Raw genomic sequence first — 26,404 nt, 5'->3', positions numbered from 1 at the left:
AGACAGTATCACCCCCTACTCTACACCTCCCATCAGACAGTATCACACCCCCTACTCTACACCTCCCATCAGACAGTATCACCCCCCCTACTCTACACCTCCTATCAGACAGTATCACACCCCCTACTCTACACCTCCTATCAGACAGTATCACACCCCCTACTCTACACCTCCCATCAGACAGTATCACCCCCTACTCTACACCTCCTATCAGACAGTATCCCACCCCCTACTCTACACCTCCTATCAGACAGTATCCCACCCCCTACTCTACACCTCCTATCAGACAGTATCCCACCCCCTACTCTACACCTCCTATCAGACAGTATCCCACCCCCTACTCTACACCTCCTATCAGACAGTATCCCACCCCCTACTCTACACCTCCTATCAGACAGTATCACACCCCCTACTCTACACCTCCTATCAGACAGTATCACACCCCCTACTCTACACCTCCTATCAGACAGTATCACACCCCCTACTCTACACCTCCTATCAGACAGTATCACACCCCCTACTCTACACCTCCTATCAGACAGTATCACCCCCCCTACTCTACACCTCCTATCAGACAGTATCACACCCCCTACTCTACACCTCCTATCAGACAGTATCACACCCCCTACTCTACACCTCCTATCAGACAGTATCACCCCCCTACTCTACACCTCCCATCAGACAGTATCACCCCCTACTCTACACCTCCTATCAGACAGTATCCCACCCCCTACTCTACACCTCCTATCAGACAGTATCACACCCCCTACTCTACACCTCCCATCAGACAGTATCACACCCCCTACTCTACACCTCCTATCAGACAGTATCACACCCCCTACTCTACACCTCCCATCAGACAGTATCCCACCCCCTACTCTACACCTCCTATCAGACAGTATCACACCCCCTACTCTACACCTCCTATCAGACAGTATCACACCCCCTACTCTACACCTCCCATCAGACAGTATCCCACCCCCTACTCTACACCTCCTATCAGACAGTATCACACCCCCTACTCTACACCTCCTATCAGACAGTATCACACCCCCTACTCTACACCTCCTATCAGACAGTATCACACCCCCTACTCTACACCTCCTATCAGACAGTATCACACCCCTACTCTACACCTCCCATCAGACAGTATCACACCCCCTACTCTACACCTCCTATCAGACAGTATCACCCCCCTACTCTACACCTCCCATCAGACAGTATCCCACCCCCTACTCTACACCTCCCATCAGACAGTATCACACCCCCTACTCTACACCTCCTATCAGACAGTATCACACCCCCTACTCTACACCTCCTATCAGACAGTATCACACCCCCTACTCTACACCTCCTATCAGACAGTATCACACCCCCTACTCTACACCTCCCATCAGACAGTATCACACCCCCTACTCTACACCTCCCATCAGACAGTATCACCCCCCTACTCTACACCTCCCATCAGACAGTATCACACCCCCTACTCTACACCTCCTATCAGACAGTATCACACCCCCTACTCTACACCTCCCATCAGACAGTATCACACCCCCTACTCTACACCTCCCATCAGACAGTATCACACCCCTACTCTACACCTCCCATCAGACAGTATCACACCCCCTACTCTACACCTCCTATCAGACAGTATCACACCCTCCCTACTCTACACCTCCCATCAGACAGTATCACACCCCCTACTCTACACCTCCTATCAGACAGTATCACACCCCCTACTCTACACTTCCTATCAGACAGTATCACACCCCCTACTCTACACCTCCTATCAGACAGTATCACACCCCCTACTCTACACCTCCTATCAGACAGTATCACACCCCCTACTCTACACCTCCTATCAGACAGTATCACACCCCCTACTCTACACCTCCTATCAGACAGTATCACCCCCCTACTCTACACCTCCTATCAGACAGTATCACACCCCCTACTCTACACCTCCTATCAGACAGTATCACACCCTCCCTACTCTACACCTCCCATCAGACAGTATCACACCCCCTACTCTACACCTCCCATCAGACAGTATCACACCCCCTACTCTACACCTCCTATCAGACAGTATCACACCCCCTACTCTACACCTCCTATCAGACAGTATCACACCCTCCCTACTCTACACCTCCTATCAGACAGTATCAAACCCCCTACTCTACACCTCCTATCAGACAGTATCACACCCCCTACTCTACACCTCCTATCAGACAGTATCACCCCCCTACTCTACACCTCCTATCAGACAGTATCACACCCCCTACTCTACACCTCCCATCAGACAGTATCACACCCCCTACTCTACACCTCCTATCAGACAGTATCACCCCCCTACTCTACACCTCCCATCAGACAGTATCACACCCCCTACTCTACACCTCCTATCAGACAGTATCACACCCTCCCTACTCTACACCTCCCATCAGACAGTATCACACCCCCTACTCTACACCTCCCATCAGACAGTATCACACCCCCTACTCTACACCTCCTATCAGACAGTATCACACCCTCCCTACTCTACACCTCCTATCAGACAGTATCACCCCCCTACTCTACACCTCCCATCAGACAGTATCACACCCCCTACTCTACACCTCCTATCAGACAGTATCACACCCTCCCTACTCTACACCTCCCATCAGACAGTATCCCACCCCCTACTCTACATCTCCTATCAGACAGTATCACACCCCCTACTCTACACCTCCTATCAGACAGTATCACACCCCCTACTCTACACCTCCCATCAGACAGTATCACACCCCCTACTCTACACCTCCTATCAGACAGTATCACACCCCCTACTCTACACCTCCCATCAGACAGTATCACACCCCCTACTCTACACCTCCTATCAGACAGTATCACACCCCCTACTCTACACCTCCCATCAGACAGTATCACACCCCCTACTCTACACCTCCTATCAGACAGTATCACACCCCCTACTCTACACCTCCCATCAGACAGTATCACACCCCCTACTCTACACCTCCTATCAGACAGTATCACACCCCCTACTCTACACCTCCTATCAGACAGTATCACACCCCCTACTCTACACCTCCTATCAGACAGTATCACACCCTCCCTACTCTACACCTCCCATCAGACAGTATCACACCCCCTACTCTACACCTCCCATCAGACAGTATCACACCCCCTACTCTACACCTCCTATCAGACAGTATCACACCCCCTACTCTACACCTCCTATCAGACAGTATCACACCCTCCCTACTCTACACCTCCTATCAGACAGTATCAAACCCCCTACTCTACACCTCCTATCAGACAGTATCACACCCCCTACTCTACACCTCCCATCAGACAGTATCACACCCCCTACTCTACGCCTCCCATCAGACTGTATCACACCCTCCCTACTCTACACCTCCCATCAGACAGTATCCCATCCGCGTCCCTACCTAGCCATACCAGCTACCACTGGACAATGGGCCTTAGGAGTAACATTATATCACGATAGTAAGGGTTTGGCTATGAGACACAAGAGGGGCCTGGTATTGATGATTCTAGCTCGCAATTGACGGAGAACAAATGTGCAAACTATGTAGTCTCATGATCATCCATCAGGAATGAAACACACACCGGTTTAGAATAGATCAACACTTGCTTGTGCTATTCACAGCTTTAGGATAATAGAGGATGTGGGAGGGGGTTAGGCTTACTGTGATAGGAAATGATCAGCATAAATGATCAAGCAAAATCATCAGCCCTCACCTGTTTTGGACACTAGACTGTCTCTCCTTGTGTGTGTGCAGGCTTTGGTTCCACCCTGGCGCTAAATCATCTGGTTCAACTAATAAACTAATCATGCTAGTCAGTCTGGACCTTGGCTGTTTGAATCAGTTAGGTTAGTACTGGGCTGGCTGAACGTCAGCCTGTTTCCATCCAGTAGCCTTTCAGGACTGGAGTTGAAGACCCTCCTCAGCTCAACCTGATTCACATGACCTGGTGAACTCACATGGCCCTGATGCGTGTGAGTTTTGTTTTCTCAGGGAACCAAGAATAATCAGTAATGTCCTCCTCAAGAATGTTAAATGCAGGTCGACAGGAGGCCTCTTGAGGTCATGTTAACCTGTTCCAGTCTGTCTGTCAGGGCCATTGTGTCCGTTGGGGATATCAAACCTCTCTTTGAGCGGAGTGTGAGTAACAGGAGCGGAACACAAATCCTTTTTCCAGAGGCCACAGATGAAGTGAGCTTACATCTGTCATCTGTTGGAAACATTATATTTCTCTTTAGACCTGTTGCGTTTTATGTAGCAGCCATTTTATTATTATATATTTTTTTTATAATAATTGTGCGTAGGATGGAGAGGGATGGTTGATCAGGTATAATCATTTGCATTTGTGGGTGTATGTGTGCTTGTGTGTCTATGTGACAGCATGCTCTCTCTAATATACAGTGAAGCCATAAAAGGCCACTGTCTGTCTGATGGTGGGGAGATGTAACGTTCTGGCTCCAGTGTAGCTCAGTAGTTACGTTGTATTTATAGCCTCAGATTAAGTGGTCCGGCCCACACCAGTCACCTCACTGCCCAGTCCCCGGGTACTGCTGCTCTTAAACCAATCAAGCAGAGACTAGGACTGGTCTTCTCCCTCAACTCTCTGTCTGCTCTGACTCCTCTAGCAAGAGACACACAGGCTGAGGCTGCTGCACTCACAGGTAGGAGGACACTTCTCTCTCTACTCCGGCTCTGGTCCACTGTTCTGGTAACTGGCTACTGGTCTGCTCTGTCTTTTTTTGTACACTTCCTTTGGTTATTCTAGACATCTGCTTGTTGACTTCTATCCGTTCCACTGCTCTCCGTCTGCAGCCACTCACACGGCCGAGGCTGAGCTGCAGATGCTTATTCAGGCTAGAGTTTGTTCTCTTTGGCAGCAAATTAGCTTGTTGGATTTGTGAAACTTTGCACTGCTTCAGAGCTAACCCTCTCCTCTTTTTATTTTGGAATTAGGTGGTTGATATTTGTTTGATACATTTTGTTTCAGATTAGTTTAAAATACTTTGATAAATACAGATATCAATAGCTATCAGTAACTACCCACTGGGCACACATTGGTTGAATCAACGTTGTGAAATTACGTGGCACCAACATGGAATATATGTTGAATTGACGTCTGTGCGCAGTGGGTATGATTTAAAATGTCTATTTGGCAGTTCGTTTCAAAAGGCCTTGGCAGTGGTCTCCCCTGCAGATTCTGAACATTTAAAGTGCTATCTACAGTGTCAAATGAATAATTCAATAGCAGTGCATAGATAGAATACAAGCAGATGACTTTCCACATCAGGTCTCAACCCTCTTAGATTTTAGATTGTACTCCAAACAGGCCTGGAATGTGTGCTCTTTTGCACATTCTTTGACTTGCTACGATGTGAAGTGACGCGAGATGAACTGAAAGCTGAAGAGTAGTCTTTGAAAACAAAGAGTGGCTGAATGCAGGAATCCGTGCAGTGTGGCTGGATGAAATGAGATGGGGGTTTGGGTGGGCTGGGCAGTTGTCTGAAGGGCCCCTTTTTTTGGAGTGGGGATGCCCTTCCATGGTAGGGGCCCTGGAGTCACTCATCATGATCTTTTATTAGCTATGGTGTCATGGTAGTGTCATGACAATGTGTATGCCCTGTAAGACTCTATGGCCCTGCAATGAGATTATGGCAGACAGGAGCTAAGGCAACAGATGGTGGTCCAGGGACCAATGTTTGGTCTGTAACAGTATAACGATGATAATAGTGATCCATTGTAGAGCTTGAATTAGACAGGAGATTGAGGGGAAATGAGACCTCGTTGGTCTTAATGTATGAATCCATGTACTGCAGTAAAAGGGTCTGAACTACTACTAACGCCTGCCAAAGGTTTTGAGCATGACTCTGATTTGGGAATGGATGAATTGAGGTCTTTGTTGCGGTAGGGAAATGGGACAGGAAGTCAGCTGGAATTAAGATTTTGATTGTTATAGGCTACTGCATGTGACAGTGTGTCACAACTATACTCATGTCTTATTCTGAAAATTGGAAGTATCTACACATCATGACAGAGATCTATCTGCATCTGCCACCCAACACTATTCTGAGATTTTTCTAGACTACGGGGGGGGGGGGTCAATGTGCTGGTGAATAAAGACTGCAACGCAGGTTTGATTGAATTAGTCTATTTCTTGAGACTTCAAAGTTCTTCAGTTGTCATTGACGGAACAAATTAACCTGCAAAACAAGCATAAATACTACTGTGGAACCTAGTAATTGTAAAGTGCATGTCTCTGTTCAGGGGTCACTTCGATCTTCATCACAAAATCACTCAATTCCATTTGTGGAGGTGAACGAGTTACGTTGAGTGTTGTGGAGGAGAAGGAGTTACGTTGAGTGTTGTGGTGTGTGTGGAGGGGAAGGAGTTACATTGAGTGTTGTGGTGTGTGTGGAGGAGAAGGAGTTACGTTGAGTGTTGTGGTGTGTGTGGAGGAGAAGGAGTTACGTTGAGTGTTGTGGTGTGTGTGGAGGAGAAGGAGTTACGTTGAGTGTTGTGGTGTGTGTGGAGGAGAAGGAGTTACGTTGAGTGTTGTGGTGTGTGTGGAGGAGATGGAGTTACATTGAGTGTTGTGGTGTGTGTGGAGGAGAAGGAGTTACATTGAGTGGTGTGGTGCGTGTGGAGGAGAAGGAGTTACGTTGAGTGGTGTGGTGTGTGTGGAGGAGAAGGAGTTACGTTGAGTGTTGTGGAGGAGAAGGAGTTACGTTGAGTGGTGTGGTGTGTGTGGAGGAGAAGGAGTTACGTTGAGTGTTGTGGTGTGTGTGGAGGAGAAGGAGTTACGTTGAGTGTTGTGGTGTGTGTGGAGGAGAAGGAGTTACGTTGAGTGTTGTGGTGTGTGTGGAGGAGAAGGAGTTACGTTGAGTGGTGTGGTGTGTGTGGAGGAGAAGGAGTTACGTTGAGTGTTGTGGTGTGTGTGGAGGGGAAGGAGTTACGTTGAGTGGTGTGGTGTGTGTGGAGGAGAAGGAGTTACGTTGAGTGGTGTGGTGTGTGTGGAGGAGAAGGAGTTACGTTGAGTGGTGTGGTGTGTGTGGAGGAGAAGGAGTTACGTTGAGTGGTGTGGTGTGTGTGGAGGTGAAGGAGTTACATTGAGTGGTGTGGTGTGTGTGGAGGAGAAGGAGTTACGTTGAGTGTTGTGGTGTGTGTGGAGGAGAAGGAGTTACGTTGAGTGGTGTGGTGTGTGTGGAGGAGAAGGAGTTACATTGAGTGGTGTGGTGTGTGTGGAGGAGAAGGAGTTACATTGAGTGGTGTGGTGTGTGTGGAGGAGAAGGAGTTACATTGAGTGGTGTGGTGTGTGTGGAGGAGAAGGAGTTACGTTGAGTGTTGTGGTGTGTGTGGAGGAGAAGGAGTTACGTTGAGTGTTGTGGTGTGTGTGGAGGAGAAGGAGTTACGTTGAGTGGTGTGGTGTGTGTGGAGGAGAAGGAGTTACGTTGAGTGGTGTGGTGTGTGTGGAGGAGAAGGAGTTACGTTGAGTGGTGTGGTGTGTGTGGAGGAGAAGGAGTTACGTTGAGTGTTGTGGTGTGTGTGGAGGAGAAGGAGTTACGTTGAGTGGTGTGGTGTGTGTGGAGGAGAAGGAGTTACGTTGAGTGTTGTGGTGTGTGTGGAGGAGAAGGAGTTACGTTGAGTGTTGTGGTGTGTGTGGAGGAGAAGGAGTTACGTTGAGTGGTGTGGTGTGTGTGGAGGAGAAGGAGTTACGTTGAGTGGTGTGGTGTGTGTGGAGGAGAAGGAGTTACGTTGAGTGGTGTGGTGTGTGTGGAGGAGAAGGAGTTACGTTGAGTGTTGTGGTGTGTGTGGAGGGGAAGGAGTTACGTTGAGTGGTGTGATGTGTGTGGAGGAGAAGGAGTTACGTTGAGTGGTGTGGTGTGTGTGGAGGAGAAGGAGTTACGTTGAGTGGTGTGGTGTGTGTGGAGGAGAAGGAGTTACGTTGAGTGTTGTGGTGTGTGTGGAGGGGAAGGAGTTACGTTGAGTGGTGTGGTGTGTGTGGAGGAGAAGGAGTTACGTTGAGTGTTGTGGTGTGTGTGGAGGGGAAGGAGTTACGTTGAGTGGTGTGGTGTGTGTGGAGGAGAAGGAGTTACGTTGAGTGTTGTGGTGTGTGTGGAGGAGAAGGAGTTACGTTGAGTGTTGTGGTGTGTGTGGAGGAGAAGGAGTTACGTTGAGTGTTGTGGTGTGTGTGGAGGAGAACGAGTTACGTTGAGTGGTGTGGTGTGGTGTGTGTGGAGGAGAAGGAGTTACGTTGAGTTTTGTGGTGTGTGTGGAGGAGAAGGAGTTACGTTGAGTGTTGTGGTGTGTGTGGAGGAGAAGGAGTTACGTTGAGTGTTGTGGTGTGTGTGGAGGAGAAGGAGTTACGTTGAGTGTTGTGGTGTGTGTGGAGGAGAACGAGGAGAAGGAGGAGGAGGAGGTGTGTAGCTCTGTTCCAAACTCCTCTTATTAAGTCATGGACATCAAAGCCAGCACACCGCCTCCCTGCCCCTGCCAACAGCTGCCCCAAATACTTCATCTTGTCATCCTGAGATCGTGGATCATCCGGGTCCATTCCAAAGCGGAGGAGGAAGACAGGGGAGGCACAGAGGGAGAGAGGCCTAGAAATATCCACTCCTGTTGTAAACCTCTGCCAGAAACAACCTGTGGAATGAATGCTCCCTATTATAAGAAAGAGATACGCAATGAAATGCATCACTACATACCTCTGCTCCTCTGCAGTGTTGTGTTGTGGACTACTGGGTGGCTACCACAGGAGGCTGCTGAGAGGAGGACGGCTCATGATAACGACTGGAACGGAGTAAATGGAATGGCGTCAAACCATGTGTTTTATGTATTTGATACCATTCCACTGATTCCGCTCCAGCCATTACCACAAGCCTGTCCTCTCCAATTAAGGTGCCACCATAGAAATAGAATTGCTCAAATGTCCTCCGGACCACAGCAATTTGACAGGCCCCTCAAAGTTCATTCTAACTCTATGATCTCTGCAAGGCGTCTGGCTGTCTGTCCAGGACGGAGGGGGGACACAGTGGAACTCACTGCGGATCTCCTGTCCCCACAAAGGATCATGAGAGGGATAACCAGGGGTTAGCCAGGGCTGAATGGGGAGACAGAGGACAGCTGCGGGGCCCAGAGCAGACTTTGGCACAGCATGCCACCCTTTCTCTCTCCTCCATCTTTAGAGGCTTGAGTCATCTTTCCCCTGTATCCCAGAGCTACACATTGTGTTTTACTAGCATAGGCATACATTGTTGTGTATTGTTCTTACTGTAGACCAGCTAGGATTTTTGGACCAATTGCATGATATAAAATTCAACCGTATGAGTACACCTAGTATTTAAATAAGTATTTGAGGCAACCCACTGGGCATAGATGTCAATTCAACGTCTATTCCATGTTGGTTCAACGTCATTTCATTGAACCAGTGTGTGCCCAGTTGGAACTATTTACATTTCTGGCTGATTACCACTTTAAATGTGAAGCTCTTACGCTACAGCTGTATTCTCAGCTGATGCGACAGCTCACCAAAGCAGCTGATTGCGTAACCAATTTACTCCCGCAGACCTCATTCTCAAAGTTGTCATTGTGACTTTAATTTTGGTCCATTGCTTGAACCACGGAGATACTTTTATTTCAGCTACATTCGTACATTATAGTGAGCCTTGTATGCCGTAGTCTAGTGCATTATGTCATTACATTACAATGACCTTTTGTTCTCATGGTTATTGAGACCAATCCACTATTAAAATACATCACATGCTGATCAAAATCAAATCAAATTTTATTTGTCACGTGCGCTGAATACACCTTACCGTGAAATGCTTACGTACAAGAACTTAACCAGCAATGCTGTTTTAAGAAAATGTAGTTTAGAAAATATTTACTAAATAAACTAAATTTAAAATATATATATATATATATATATATATATGAACACTGTAACAGTGAAACCAATTTTTCAGTCAGGGGAAAAACTTCAATTTAAGTCAAATTTTCACTCAGTCTCCCATTGACATCAATGCATGGCAGTTAGGATTCGCCAATCAGTGATGCTACTTTACTTGAAGACACTGGGTGACTGTAAATGTTTATGTCCTCTTTTACAGGCAAGAGAGCAAAGGGAGAGATTTGATCCAAAATGGCGGAACGCTATGACTGCCATTACTGCAAGGAGTCCCTGTTTGGGAGGAAGTATGTGCTCAGGGAAGAGAACCCCTACTGTGTGAAGTGCTACGAGAACCTGTACTCTAACACCTGTGAAGAGTGCCAGAAGTCCATTGGCTGCAGCAGCAGGGTAGGTGGACCACTTCCTGAATGTGGTGGTGTAGAGTTTACCAGTACCCACATTTGCTATTCCATGATAGGTTGTATTCCTTCCTACTAGTATTCACTTCATTTCTATGGCCCAGATGTTAAACAGAACTTGGAATTAGAACAGGAGTCGATGGAATTAAAACACAAATACCCCAGACCCAGGCACAGTCATTGACCTAGAGGGACACAGGACACACCACTATGCACTGACTCTCAGCACACATGCACTCACTCATGCACACGCGCACCCACACAGATATACGTACACACACACACACACACACACACACACACACACACACACACACACACACACACACACACACACACACACACACACACACACACACACACACACACACACACACACACACACACTCTCATTATGACTGCTTAATACTACACAATTTAAACACTTGCGCCCCAATCCCCGCTTCCACAATGCACGTGTGAATATTGGACTATAAATTGTGCCTTCCTGTATTATACTTATATAACGTTTCTTCTATTCTACTGCCATTTACTTTATGTTCTCTCTTATTATCTTTTATTATTTCTTATTGTTGTTGCATGAAGGAACCTGCAAGTAAGCATTTCGTAGGACAGTCTATACTACGTGTATCCTGTACATACGACTAATAAAACGTGAAACTTGTAACTTCCAAGTTCGCACTCTGACAGGGCCGTGTGTTTTTTCAGCAATTAGTGTCACTTTACATGGTCATTAGTGTCACAGATGAGATGGCGGTCACTTCCCCCTGGATCGGCCTGGAGGGGGGCTCATCTGTGCCAAATGTCCACATCCCCTGTAGCAGCTAGTCAGTCATCCGTCCTAGGCCTCTTTCAGTTTATCTAACCCATAGCTGTGATTGCCACCCCTGCTCCCATCTCAGTCATTATTCAGTCATTCATCTAAATTGGTAGCTAATTAAGCACATGTTGTCACACATCCATTGTCACCACGCCTCCAGCAGATAGGAGTTGAGTTGAGGTCACTGCCATGGCAGACAACTAGAACACAGTGCATGGTAATCTTAACAGACTGGTGGGCCTTAGATTCAGTCAAAACGCCGATGTCCATTATCCCAGAAAAGGAGGCACCGAGTTGAATGGAGATACACCTGACCCTGACTCTCTGTCCCGTCCTCCTTCTTCAGGACCTGTCCTACAAGGACCGCCACTGGCATGAAGACTGCTTCCACTGCTTCAAGTGTAGCTGCTCCCTGGTGGACAAGCCCTTCTCCACCAAGGACGACCAGCTGCTCTGCACCGAGTGCTACTCCAACGAGTACTCCTCCAAGTGCCACGAGTGCAAGAAGACCATCATGCCAGGTAAGGAAATGTCTGGCCTGACAGAGGGGGGAAGTCAGTGAATGGGGCTTTTCAGTTGGATTTGGTCAGAACACAATCTATTGGTACTGGTAAGGAAACTACTGAAGGGGAAAGAGTTGACAGATTTGACAGACATCTAACAGAGTTGAGGTTTGAGTGGGATTTGGCTACTAGAAAATCTATTTGGTGCAATCATGGATGCCAAGTTTCTACCTCCTTGGACCTGTGATAGGAGTTTATGTAATGAATGATGTCGTTGGGACAGTGGATGGTCTGTCACAGTTTGGTGGAGCCAGCTCACGTACCACTACTGGTATCATTATTCAATGTGTCACACTGGAAGATCAGTCCGTGTGTAACCTGATTTTCCTGTTTCTCTCTCTCTCACTTCCCCTCTCTCTCTCTCCCACTCTCTCTCTCTCTCCATCTCTCTCTCACTTCCCCTCTCTCTCTCTCCCACTCTCTCTCTCTCTCCATCTCTCTCTCACTTCCTCTCTCTCTCTCTCTCTCTCCCACTCTCTCTCTCTCTCCATCTCTCTCTCACTTCCTCTCTCTCTCTCTCTCTCTCTCTCTCTCTCTCTCTCTCTCTCTCTCTCCCACTCCATCTCTCTCTCACTTCCCCTCTCTCTCTCTCCCACTCTCTCTCTCTCTCCATCTCTCTCTCACTTCCTCTCTCTCTCTCTCTCTCTCTCTCTCTCTCTCTCTCTCTCTCTCTCTCTCTCTCTCTCTCTCTCTCACTCTCACTCTCACTCTCACTCTCTCTCTCTCTCTCTCTCTCCCTCTCACTCTCTCTCTCCCCCTCTCTATCGCTCTGCTCTTCACCCTCCCTGCTTCCTCCCCTTTCTCTCTCTTCTTCTTTTTCTCCTCTCTTGTTTGCAGGCTCCAAGAAGATGGAGCATAAGGGCAACAGCTGGCATGAGACCTGCTTCACTTGCCAGCGCTGCCAGCAACCAATCGGCACCAAGAACTTCATCCATAAGGACAACAGTAACTACTGCGTGCCCTGTTACGAGAAGCAGTTTGCCATGCAGTGCATCCAATGCAAGAAGGTCATATATATTTATATTTTTTAACTAGGCAAGTCAGTTTATAATGAAGGCCTACACCTGCCAAACCTAGACGACGCTGGGCCAATTGTGCACCGCCCTATGGGACTCTGAATCATGGCCAGTTGTGATACAGTCTGGATTCGAACCAGGGTGTCTGTAGTGATGCCTCTAGCACTGAGATGCAGTGCCTTAGACCGCTCCACTCGGGACCCCTATATAACCCACTGTAGTGGGCTGAAATGGAGTGTACTGCTTCAGAATGTATGCTTTTGGAGAGTTCTGTGTTCAAATGGATTGCTCCTCTCCAGATTCACATTTATTACCATTCTTTGTCAGTATTTAAAACTGGTTCCTTGTGCATACGAAACAAAGCTTGCGATGAATAGAAGTTCAACTCAATTCAGCTGAACTCACATTATGCAGTACTTCTTTTTCCCATGGTCAAATACCTTCACAGGTATAGATGTTACCTAATTATTGATTGGTGGTTGAGCTTGTTACTTCCTGTTTCTATCTCCTGTAGCCAATCACTACTGGCGGGGTGACCTATCGCGATCAGCCGTGGCATAAGGACTGCTTCCTGTGCACGGGGTGTAAGCAGCAGCTGTCTGGCCAGCGGTTCACCTCTCGGGACAACTTTGCCTACTGCCTGAACTGCTTCTGCAACCTGTATGCCAAGAAGTGTGCCTCCTGCACCACCCCTATCAGTGGTACGTATGATCACTCACATTGGCTCATCCTCACACATATCTGTAGTCTCTGGAGCCAATCATAACTTCCACTTATGTCAGAGATTCACTTAGTCATGCATGGATGTCAATGGGAGACAAAGTGAAAGTGCAACATACGTGGAAGTTAGGATCCACCCCTCTATGATTAGTTAACTATACACTGTGAGGACAAAACATTAGGAACACCTGCTCTTCCATGACAGACTGACCAGGTGAATCCAGGTGAAAGCTAGTATCCCTTATTGATGTCACCCGTTACAGTTTTTCTCAATTGCTAAAACACAATTTCTGAAACCTTGCTCCATTTCCTGAAAACATTAAACACATAACCTCATCTTCAAGCACTATTTACATAACCTCTGACTCCTCTCGCAAAATGAAACATTCGCCTCAAAACAGTTTTACCTGTGTTCAAAATCAAACACTGCTCTCAAATCATAAACAAAGTGATCAAAATGATATACACTCTCAAGCAGTCAGTAAACAATACACCGAAAAATAGAAAACACATTGTTCAAAACATACAATTCTCAGGGAGAAGTACATTTTTAATCTAAAAAAAATTCATATTTTTCCGTCATTGTCTTTTGATGAACGAAAACACGTTCTATCATAGTAGTTCAAAATTGATCAGAAATTACTACTCTGCTTTGCTCTTTGCAATTTAGTTTTTTGTTCTTCCTCCTCCTTGTACCCCTATTTTTACAGTACTGTACCCTGCATCTCACAAACTTGTCCTTTGTCTCTGTGATACTGTAATTCTTGTTCTTTGTTGATGTGAACCTGCAACCAGTCAAAATCTATTGAGCAGTCAGTACTGTTAATAAATGGAAAGCACAATGTTCAGGGCCATACAATTTGTCCATTGTACAGTATACAGCCTACAATGCACTGTACTACAGTATACAATACTAAAAGGGACACAAATCAAAGGAGTAAACATGTGATCAATGTGCTTCTTCTTGTCTTTGGGCTGGGTCAGGCCAGAGCACTTCGTCGACATCACAAGCAATATTGTCCCTCCTGAGGCAACGGGGGAAGAAGCCTCTTGTGTGCCGTATCCAGCCCTGACATGATTCCTCACCTATATCACCACAGGCTAAATCCATGGCTTGCAGCAGATTTACTCTGGTGTAGGGTTGTCTATCATACACTTTCCATCTCCAAGAGGAGAAAAACTCCTCAATCGGATTTAGGAAAGGCGAGAATGGAGGGAGGTACAAGTTCATAAACTGCCCATTGATGTTAAACCATTCCCTTACCTGAGCAGCTCGGTGGAAACTGACATTGTCCCACACTATCACATAGGTGGGAATGGGATTCTCATTTAGCTCTTGACCCTGCTGCTCTTGAACCTGCTGCTCAAATAAAATATATCTTAGATTGGCAATAAATCTTAGAAGGTGCTGGGTGTTATATGGCCCGAGTGTAACATGGTGATGTAGAACACCATGGTTGCTGATAGCAACACAGATTGTGACATTGCCACCTCGTTGACCAGGGACTTCAACAATGGCCCGCTGTCCAATCATGTTTCGGCCTCTCCTTCTCATCTTTGTTAGATTGAAGCCTGCTTCATCGACAAAGATGAACTCATGGGGTCTGTCCAAGGATTCCAAGTCAAATATTGTCTGTGTAGAAATACAATATACTGTATGTAGGATTTTGTAAGTCATACAGAGACAATGCTATACTGTAGAGTACAATTAGGCTTCTGATTCACATACATTGTATGTACTGAAGAGTAATGTCATTCACATAGTATGTGTTAGTCCTGTAGACTATCTGGATTACAGTAAATGTTTCTGAATGTACACTTACTTGCACATACTGAGCTCGCAGTTCTTTTACCCTTGGTGAGTTGCGCTCAAAAGGTACTCTGTATACTTGTTTCATTCGCATCCTGTTACGATGGAGGACACGGTCAATTGTGGAAATGCTCACACTGTCGATTCCCTGGAAGTGTGTGTTGTCTTGTATCACTCGTTCCTGGATTTCTCTGAGTCGTATTGCATTATCTTGAAGGACCATGCCAACTATAACGGCCTCTTGCTCCCGAGTGAATATAGCTGTCCTTCCACCTGCATGTGGCAGCCTTGCAATTCTACAAAAAGTAGTGCAGTTACAAAACATATTCATGCAGTACAATACATACAGTGATTAACTTTACAAATGTCTATTGAAACAGCTGCATATAGTGTAGTACAGTAAATTTGCAATTACAAAAATACAGTACTATACTGTACCTGTTCTCTTCTCTGAATGTCCTTACTATGGTGGACACAGAAAATCGGCTCAAATTGGGTTGCACTCTAAGTCCTGCTTCCCTCATTGTCAGTCCATGGACAAGAACATGGTCTATAACTGTTGCTCAAATTTCATCAGATATTTCCACTCTTTGTCTTCCTCTTCCTCTTCGTCATCCTCTTCCTCTTTCTTGCCATCCTCCTCCTCCTCGTCGCCCACCTCGCATACGCACTCGTCCTCGTCCTCTCACATTGTTTCTTCTATCCATTCTCAGACTTTCTCCTTCCCACCTTCAACAACCTGTTTGCTCTCTGAACTGGCTTATATTGGTTGTGTCGCATCATTTGAAACAGGTTAAATCAATTTTGAGTGGTTGTGTTCAATCAATGACATGTGTTCTCTATTTGTATTTGATTGTTGCCACTTGTGTTTACCAGTATGGATGGCATGTGCATTAGAGTGCAGAATGTGTTTTGAGGATGAGAATGTGTTTAGAGTTTTGCTGAAAAGTCTAAGTGAGATCTGCAAATTGTGTTTCACCATGTGAAATGGTTTAAGGTATTGACAACAGACTGCATAATTAGCTAAATGAGTCCAGGCAACTGAGAACTTTGTTCAGCCAATGGGTTTTAGTGTTTTAGCAATTGAGAAAAACTGTAAATCCACTTCAATCAGTGTAGATGAAGGGGAGGAGACATGATAAAGAATGATTTTGAATCCATGAGACAATTGAGACATAGATTGTGTATGTGTGCCATTCAGAGGGTGAATGGGCAAGACAAAAGATTTAAGTGCCTTTGAACGGGGTATGGTAGTAGGTGCCAGTTGCACCGGTTTGAGTGTGTCATGAACTGCAACGCTGCTGGGTTTTTGACGCCCAACAGTTTCCCGTGTGTATCAAGAATGTATTTCTGATCAATTTGATGTTATTTTAATGGACAAAAAATGTGCTTTAAAAAACAAGGACATTTCAAAGTGACCCCAAACTTTTGAACGGTAGTGTAGATCAACATCTGCTTGGAATGCTTTCGACACCTTGTAGAGTCCATGCCCCGGCGAATTGAGGCTGTTCTGAGGGCAAAAGGGGTTGCAACTCAATATTAGAAAGGTTTTGTACACTCAGTATCACTAGAACCAGGACTTTTTCCTTACAATGTGACACTAAAAAACCTGACTGACAAACTCTGGTTCCTCATCCTTTCACGCCATACTCTCCACTTCTATTCACTCCTACTCAAAACATTCCGTAGTAACGACCCCAACTCAAGGCTGCCTTAATTACAGTGAGGTCACACATTAACTAGTCAGGTGCTCTATCTATCTGTTGTTATAGAGACATGGCACTCAGCTCATGGGTTTTGAATTCCTTCCAGAAAATGTACTTACTTACTATCTATTAGAGTATTATTACATTAGTGATCCGGAGTAATTGATAAGGAATTTCTCCATCCCTCCCTCTGTGCCTGTCTCGTCTTGCTTGTGCAGGTCTGGGTGGCAGCAAGTACATCTCGTTTGAAGAGCGTCAGTGGCACAACAACTGCTTCAACTGCAAGAAGTGCTCCGTCTCCCTGGTGGGAAGGGGCTTTCTGATGGCCCGCGATGAGATCATGTGTCCCGAGTGCAGCAAAGACGTCTAAAAGCTGTATGGAGCGTCAAAGCCAGAGATGGCAAAGATGCAAGAGAATATAGGCCTACTCCTACTAACATTTCATTTATTGGAATTATATATTTATTCAATAATATACACTTCAGACTAACCCAAAGGGCTTTCTGCATGCACTGGCCTCAGATTGATACAATATGTTGTCTGATGGAATGAGCACAAATTGCATTAGATTCTTAGAAAGAGATATCATTTTGATGTATTTTAAACAAAATAACAACTTTGTCTGTGGTTTGTTACCATTGAAACGTTTAACTATTGTATTGTGTTGTATATGTTCGGATAATCATCCATGACACTTAACTATCACAGGAGTTGTACTTTTCATTAAAGCAGTGAAATCTAATGATAACACGACATGTACCTGCACTCTAAATGTGAAATAAAGTATTTAAAAGGCAATTCATTGATAGAATGATCTTTCTGACATTTGATTTTGTTCCAAATCAGTAAAGACACCAATAAATCTCATGGGCTCTGGTCAAAAGTAGTACACTCCATAGGGGTGACATTTGGGAAGCAGGCCTACAACCACCCCATAGTTCTGAATGGCTTACCTCTGGCTCCATCTAGCGGTACAAGCACCCCTTGGGGGAAAATTGACTCTTGGTCTCTTGAACACTCAAAACCACATAAAGGAGGTATGGGATGTGATCATTAGTGCCTAAGGTCTAGGGTCTGGGCCTGGATCTGTCTGGCTCTTGGCTGCAGGTTAGCGTTTTTCTTCATGAATCTTGTTCTGGAGGCAGCTCTGCAGAGTGGTCACTAGCTGGCACAGACAGAAAAGTAATTAACCCTTAATTCCTAACCCTAACCTTAAATTACGACCAAAAAGCGAATTTTTGTTTTCATAAATTTTTACAATACAGTCGATTTTGACTTTGCAGCTGACCTATCTAAGGGGAAATCACTAATTGCTGCCTCCAGTACGTCAATCTCTCAAATGTCTTGGTCAGGGTCTGGACTCTGTGATTTCAGGTGGGGTTGTAGGATGAGCTGTCCATGGTGCTGAAAAGGTTCAGGGTGATGCTGCAGCTTGTTCGGGGTTGCTGTCCATGGTCCTGTACAGATGTATGGCGCTGGTTTTGAGTGAAGAAAATTGCCATTTTCTGTAATAAATGAAAATTCAAATAACTTACAGTATTAGAAATCCAAAAGGCACGAACGTCTTCAAATTGAAGTCAATCTATTGGTGTATTGTATCTGTAATATAAATAAATATATGTACATGTGTAATGTATATTGGTAGGATATTTCTGTTTTGGGTGTTTTCTTTATAAATAACAAATACAACCACATGACCGGATGTACATGGAATGTGCAGCAGGAAATGCTAACCGCATTAGCTAACCATCCATATCGAGGTCTCCACTCCCACCGGCACACGAATTGTGTAAGATAGCTTTTCTAAACATACAATTCCTCTCTGAACATTGCATTACTCTATGTGCGATTACCAACATGATATGATAACCTGTTAGCTAGTTGTTCATATGTTAACATTGAGGCGTGCACGTTTGATGGCTTTTGTGTAAAGCTAACTAGCTAGCTAAAGGATGCTATCCCACTGACTAGCGTTGAACAAAGGTTGTGTGTGCCTCTCCCCTCTGTGTCTGAAACGGGGATACCCGATTGTCGTGTGGTTTACATATAGCGAGAACTGTTAGCATAGTTTATCTTGTATTTTTAACTTACGTTGCAACTATCTTGTCTTTTTATTATACCCCGTCAGCTAATTCTGGAATCATCATCAGCCAAAATGAGTGCTGCTCCCAACCACAGACGGACCAAGCCTGGTGGTAAGCTAGCTTGCTAACGTATTCTAGCCTCTGGCTGTAGTCAGTATCCTTGCATTTAAGCAAACTCTCTTGTGTCATAAAGGGCCAGACCTCTAAGCAGAGTATTCCTAAAAAGACCCGAGAGAGTGTGGATTTATCCCTCTGCTTCCACCAAATGTAGCGATTGAGAAATGACTGAGTTGGTGCTTGAACCAGTTACCTTCTGGTTGCAGGGGCACGTGCACTAGCTACCTCCCTTGCCGCAAATTTCGAGACCTTAGCAGAGGCTATCATATGCTTACATACAGGGAGGCTACACTATATCACTCAATATAGCTTTTACATCTAGGCCATGAATTCTCTAGCCAGCCAGGGCAGTTACATCATCTGCCTGTAAATGCAGGCTTAAGTGCTGGTGACAACACCCATTCAAAACCTAATCATTTTATTACAGGCGTGAAGACAGGCTATCCAGGCCAAGCTCCCTCCAACGGTGTTACGGGACCCACTTCCCAGATCCCCGGGCTGTGCCAGGAAGCCACTGAGGGTGCTCCTGAGGCCAGGACCAGCGGAAGGCGTGTGGGAATATTCGACTCCGACTCCGACTATGTCAAACTTGCCAAAGGAGGGGGACAGAAGGGTAACAATGTTTTGTGTCATAGCTTTGTGCTGCTTTACAGTAGATACATGCTTTACACTTCAGTACATGGTCATTACTATGGCCTCATTGGACACAGATTAGTGTGGCTGTAATAATATTAGCTAGTTCAAATTATAGTGAATTGCTCTATATATCATGCTCAACTCATTTGGTATTTTGTATTTTATTAGGATCCCCATTAGCTGTTGCGAAAGTCGCAGCTACTCTTCCTGCGGTTACACACAAAACATAAAATGTGACATAATTCATGACATTAATAGACAAAAATAGCTCAAGGACAGAACTACATACATAGCCTACATATCAATACATACACACAAAATATCTAGGTCAAATAGGGGAGAGGCGTTGAATTCCCACATTGAATTTCCAGAGGAAATGAAATTACTTCTTTTCAAAAGAGATGAATTCATGTTTAGTCAAGTTCCTACTTTTTAAATACCTTGTGTTATGTGTCCTCCATAGGTTTACTGTGGCATGAGGACAACAAGGAGGATGCTAGGCCTAATAAATCCTACAACTCACCTGATTGGTTCTCAGCTGAATCTCAGCGGTAAGGACCCCGACCCCTTGTTGGTTTGTTGGCTCTGTTTGATGAAAATATTATTGGAATGTCTCATTTTCTAAAGTGGGATCATGGAACAATATGTCAGGCCTAACAAAACATTCTGCATCATGTCTGTATGTGTCTTGAAAACAGATGAACAGGTCATGTTTAGAATGGGAAGTTACATCTTGACTCTTGGTGGTGGTGTATCTTTAGTTGTCCAAGCCAGGGTTCGGTTTTGTGCGTTACAGCGGAAGTAAAGCAGCATCCCCTGATGATTGTCAAGGATACGGCAAAAGGCAACCTCTAGCTGCTCCCTTCGGTACTGATGATATTTCAGCCTGGGAAAGGGAGAGTGATAGCTATAAAGAGAAGGTGAATTCAATGGCCCCAACAAACCCCCTAATCACTGACACAGTTGTTATCATTTACCATTATCCCCTCCCTTTATTTTTCCCTCAGTTCATCTCTTGAGTTGACTCCATCGTTGCGTTCAGTAATGGATTGGGTGGGGACTTCTGTTGAAATTCTTATGCCTTGTTTTTCACCAGTGTACTGTAATAACATTTCATTTGTTTGACTGCCAACCAGTTTGGTGTGGTCATCATATCTTCACCCATTTATTTACTCGGTCGTCCATTTCATTGTTAGAAGTGTTCCATGCACGTGTATATTTCATACAATGAGTATTCTTGTACTGGGCCTGACTGACTGGTTTGAACTGGTTGTATTCTTGTGTGCAGAACCCCACCGTCACTGATGCGTCCAGCCAAATGGAGAACATGTCTCTAAACCAAGGTGGTTATATGGAGATCAACAAATACAAGAAGACGTGAGTGCCTGCCTCTATTTTCGACATCCACTGTTTGTTCTGTATTTCAATTTCACTTCACGCTTAATAATACCAATATGCTGAAATATGTGTGTCAGTATGTGATATATTTGTATAACCTTTATAACCTGTGTAATATATAATGTTGGAACTTATAAATTCAACATAACCACTAACACAATTGAATTTCCAACCTCTCAGTCAAAGTGATTTTACTATGGACAGGTCCCATGAGAAGAAAACTGTTCCTGTGAGCATGTCCAAGCTGCTGAGCTTTGGTTACATAGAGGATGAGAAGAAGTCCACCAATGAGGATGACTCCTCAAGTACGACAAATTACTTTGCCTTATAGTCTTTGACGGACTTTTCCTCAACAAGTCTTTTGGAGGAATTAGCAGCAGCACTATATGTTTATTCTGCTAAATCAAACCATTTTTAATCAAAATTAAAGTGTTTATTTCATACCACATGGAAATTCTGGACTAATGCCAAACATGACTCATATGGGTTGGCTACGGGATTTAATGCATTTTGAATGTTTACCATTATTACATATGTGTGTGTGTGTGTGTGTGTTGTCTTTCAGGTGTGACCTCTGAACAGACGAGCACCATCGCACCTGAGGATGAAGACCTGGAATAGGGAGGAGAACAGAAGAGGTCCATCTGGGGTAGAAAACAACAGGGGATACACACACTCACACCTGCCATTCACTCTACTGTCTGTCTGTCCCCCCCCACTCTCTCTCTCTCTCTCTCTCTCTCTCTCTCTCTGAGTGACACACTTTCTCTCATTACTGTACATCCCGACTGTCATGTTTTGTAATTATGCAACGGTACCATCTTTGTTAATTTATTAATTTTATTGTCTTCTGTTTTATACTCCGTGTAATGTTGTTCTCAGAACACCGACACAGCTTATTAACGCTTGTCATGTTTATATTATCATTGTTGAATTGGAGGATGAATTGTGTGACTATGAAACAGTACTGTACACTGGAGTTTCTATTTGTGGTGTAAAAATGGTTTTGGTGCTGTGAAGATTGTTTGTGAACAAGGCCTACTGTACGTGCACACAAAGGAGACGTTTGTGGCTCACGCTTTTCAGCTCTCGTTGTTGAATAGGATCGGAAACCGAGAGCTCTGCCAAAAAAACATGTAAACATGGGTGCTAAGGGATTCACTTGTTATGGGAAGGCAGACATGATTTGCAATGGAAGACAGAAATGCCAATGAATCTACTTTATTCTAAAGAGATGCCCTCCCAGCCAAGATACCAACCTATCTCATACCAGGATATGGTTCAGTGTTATGAAGTTATGGTGGGCATTGATTCCATAGATAGATAGAAACCTTTTGTGATGTTCAAACAACGGTGTCAATTCATTCTACATATTTAGGGAATAGTGGCAATTGTATCGTGCAATGATATTGTTTACTCTGAAGTGAAACGGTTTTGCTTTGACGTGAAGGTCGGGCTGGGCGATATGGCCAAATTATATCACTATAGTTTACAACGGTATGGTGGTATTTGACGGTATTTTATGTTCCTGAATAATACAAGATCCAAATATGTTTTATGATTAGTGGATGAGCCTAGAATGGCAGCAAATTAATTCTAAGTTATTTTAACAGGCTTTCTCCATGCTGACGGTTTTATTCTCAACTAAACTAGGACAAAAGTGACAGTGAAGTAGTCCAATTTGTTGAACTTTTCAGTTATTTAGCACTTAATAAAAACTTTTTTTTATCGACAACATGTGGATCCATACCGATATACCAGTATTCATGCTATATCGCCCAGCCCTATGTGAAGGTACATGTAGCTTGAAGACATTTTCCACTTAGCACAGTAAATACACAGTAATGATCTTCCCTAGTTATTCATTGGTGGAGAGGTCCACTTTAACACAGTCAATGTGTGATTCTCACATCTTTCTTAAAGTGATGAGTGCACTGAGGCTATTGAGTGAAAATGTCATTAAAATAAATGAGCATGTGCATGTACCCCTCGTGCTCTTTCTTGATGAAGTGGTAATTAACTACAATGTCAGAACAGTACTAGTGTTAATATTCATGCCTATTGACAGGTACAATATCACATAGCTTCGTGCAGATTGTAGAACATAAATAATATCCAACCAAATCATTCTATTCATATGGCTCAATACATACACCATTAAAATATGATAGCATATTCATTTTATTCAATATATATTTGGCGAAAACACCACTTTAAACGTCATCATATCTGTTGATTAAATTATTATTTTGTAAGGTGAATGAATATTATTTTGTAAGGTGTTCCCATGGTCCCAGCGAATTACCATATAGATACCTCCGTGTACAAACCGCATGGTGACGTCACATATATCCTGAATCGTGGTGGGCGCCACAGAAGTCAATTGCACCGTAGCTGGGTAGATTTTGGACAGCCAAGGTAGATACATAAATATTAATACTGACATTCGTCAATGCATGGAATATTGCTTGAATCATTTCTGACGGATAAACTAGAAATGTAGTCTTAGCGACACTGTTTGCAAAATGAAGCTGTCGCGGTCGTATGGAAAATTGATTCCTAACGGACGTATACCCTGAGCAGTACATCAGCAACATCTGGCGGCTAAGGAATCGCACTAGCTCGTGCCTCGTAAGTAAGCAGCTGTTGCAGAATTGTAAATACATGATTCCTATCATTTCAACCTAGGTAGTGTCAGATGACTCACCTTCTCAATATCCACATGCGCCGTGTACATTTTCTCTTCCATGTTCACACTTCAAACGCGGTGATTTTGTTTGTTACAGTGTATCTATCATGGGTTTATAGCTCCAGTGTATCATCATACTATCATGCATTGACCTCACAGTCCATATTCATTGAACTGGCTGCACCAATGCCCTGATGTAATGCAGCATCAGCTTGCATTGGGAGATCTGACATACCATTGACAGTGGCTGTAGTAATTGTATTGCTGTTGTTACCAGGCTTCTAGTTCAAGTGCTGTGCAGTGCTTCTAAGCCTGTCACATTGGTGGAAGTGCATTGCCAATAGGTAGCAAAATGACATAGCAAGCAATTGAGCCTTCCATGCACTGCAGTCCTTGTTTGGTTTTAGTGCTGGACAGTAACATATTGTCTGTGTCATGTGTACTGGGCATGTCTCCACAGGGCAGAGAGGGTGGAGGATGCCATCCCCGGAGATGGGAGAGGAGGGGGAAGGGTCTCTGCCGGCCAGAGAGGGACCAAGCGGGCACAGCCAAGCAGACACCACCACCAACAACCTACTGGCCTCGGTCAAAGAACAGGTATAGCTCCCTCCTTTGCTCCTCTCGTGCTCTCTCAGTAGGTATGAGTGGCATTCCCTCCCGATCTCTCTGTCTCTCCCCATTTCGTCCTAGTTCCATGAGTCTTTGTCCCTCCCCTTTTCCCTTCTGCTGTTATGTTATGCATTCAGAGATGCTAGAATTGATCGAGCAGTGTTTTCTGAGACTGTCGCTCAATCAGAATTGTGGGAAAGTGTTTACAGATAAAGGATTTACAGATGTACAGTGTAGGCTACCTCACTGTTCTGTCCTCCTGAGTGCTAGTACAGAAATGAGTGATGACTAATGTGAATGTCACAATATTCCAGATGTTTAATCAAACCCGTCATAAAACTGGAAATTAATGCAGTATCTTTTTCATTTTCGTCTTATTCTGAAAACTGGAAGTGTCTTCCTGATGAGATTTTTATAGATTTTCTTGTATTTTTTTGTAAAAAAATTTTTTTATTCCTTTTTTGTTGTTGTTGCATAAACTGTATTGCTGCATGAATATGGCAATGCTGTTTTGACGTATTTTGACCCCTAAGGCTTTAGGCTAAGTATTTTCTAATGGGTTTCTCTCTTGAATTCTAGCAGATTTTGTAAAGAGTCAGCAGAAGTATGGGGGTCAGCTAACGGTAATAGTGTGATGAGCCGCAGTAATAATCTGTGCAAAATCAGCATTTTCATAGTGAATAGTGATAGTCCATTAGATGCTGTATCAAACAGTTTGCTGAATGAGCAATTAGCCATTCAGAAATGTACCAAACCCAGTTAGAGATGTGAAAAATCAGTGGATTCCATGTTAGTGCCAAAAGTCCCGAGAGAATAAGACGTTCTAGTAAGAATGAAGTCTTCTCCGTAGAATTAGAATGATGGTGTTCTTGTTGTTGTCATGGAATGTTTGGTACCAGTCCATCTCTCATCTCTATCCTAATCTAGATCTGGAGGTTAAAGCACCAGGCCAGCCAGGCTGGTTCAATCCATTTACATCACCCGCCCTGCTGCCCCGCGCGTATTTCACTGAGGTCACTAATGCGCTGCAAACTGTTGAAGTTAGACAGCTGTTAGGGAGTGTGTGTGTGTGTGTGTTTATGGGTTTTTCCCCCTTGTATTTATTGTGTGTGTGTTTACGCCCTGTCTGTGTTTGCTTGTGTGATGTGCTTGGTTGAGCCCAGTAATTCTCTGGTGTGTGTGTGTGTGTGTGTGTGTGTGTGTGTGTGTGTGTGTGTGTGTGTGTGTGTGTGTGTGTGTGTGTGTGTGTGTGTGTGTGTGTGTGTGTGTGTGTGTGTGTGTGTGTGTGTGTGTGTGTGTTGCACTCACTCACTCTGTCGTTGGCTGACATTCCTGTGTGATTGCAGGATTCCAGTGTGTTGCAGAAGTCATTTGGTTCTCTCTAGTGTGTGTACAGTAGACAGGATCTGAGCTCCGGGGTCGACGCCTCTCACTAGACAGAGACACTTTGTGTCTGTGACCCTGTGACAACGGGCAGTCAGTCAGTGACGCCTCCAGTTCACCACTCAGCCGGTACAGTACTAGACACAACCTGGCACTGCTTGGCATGAGAGGAGGGATTATTGGCAGGACCCCATCCTGATAAGAACCCATCGTGTTCAAGCTGGTGGCTGGCTGCCACTGTGCAACTGACTGCTTCCAAAAGATGATGCTTCATCATTTAGCAGTTAGTCTCACCTCAAATCTGTCTAGTCTATATACACATGTTAGACATTTTAGACATGTGTAGCCTTGAAGGGTTTTTAATTGACTTCTTATAATAATGTTGACTTTTAAGAAACACCCGTCCCGGTTCAGCGTGAAATCTGACTGATGAATCTGGCCTTAATGCCACAGCCTTTTATGTTGACTTATTCATTTGGACCATAAATATTTCACAGGTCAAAC

General features: G+C 44.6%; 1 protein-coding gene across 1 annotated transcript; it reads left to right on the top strand.

Moving 5' to 3' along the window:
- Positions 1–10,182: 10,182 nt before the first annotated feature.
- Positions 10,183–17,354, top strand: LOC120033503 (four and a half LIM domains protein 2-like). The gene is made up of 5 exons (XM_038979869.1): positions 10,183–10,338; positions 11,516–11,690; positions 12,570–12,739; positions 13,263–13,449; positions 17,203–17,354. Exons 1-5 carry the CDS (start codon positions 10,183–10,185, stop codon positions 17,352–17,354), a joined length of 840 nt encoding a protein of 279 aa, XP_038835797.1.
- The last annotated feature ends 9,050 nt before the right edge of the window (positions 17,355–26,404 follow it).

The sequence above is a fragment of the Salvelinus namaycush genome, chromosome 40, assembly GCF_016432855.1.
Source record: "Salvelinus namaycush isolate Seneca chromosome 40, SaNama_1.0, whole genome shotgun sequence".
Classification (NCBI taxonomy): domain Eukaryota; kingdom Metazoa; phylum Chordata; class Actinopteri; order Salmoniformes; family Salmonidae; genus Salvelinus; species Salvelinus namaycush.
This window is presented reverse-complemented; position numbering and strand designations above follow the sequence as displayed.

What these genes read in the sequence shown, in the direction of transcription:
- LOC120033503 (XM_038979869.1), top strand. Translation starts at nt 10,183, where the DNA reads ATGGCGGAACGCTATGACTGCCATTACTGCAAGGAGTCCCTGTTTGGG. An exon ending in AGTGCATCCAATGCAAGAAG is followed by an intron (nt 12,740 to 13,262) that starts GTCATATATATT and finishes TATCTCCTGTAG; the next exon opens with CCAATCACTACTGGCGGGGT. An exon ending in CTGCACCACCCCTATCAGTG is followed by an intron (nt 13,450 to 17,202) that starts GTACGTATGATC and finishes TTGCTTGTGCAG; the next exon opens with GTCTGGGTGGCAGCAAGTAC.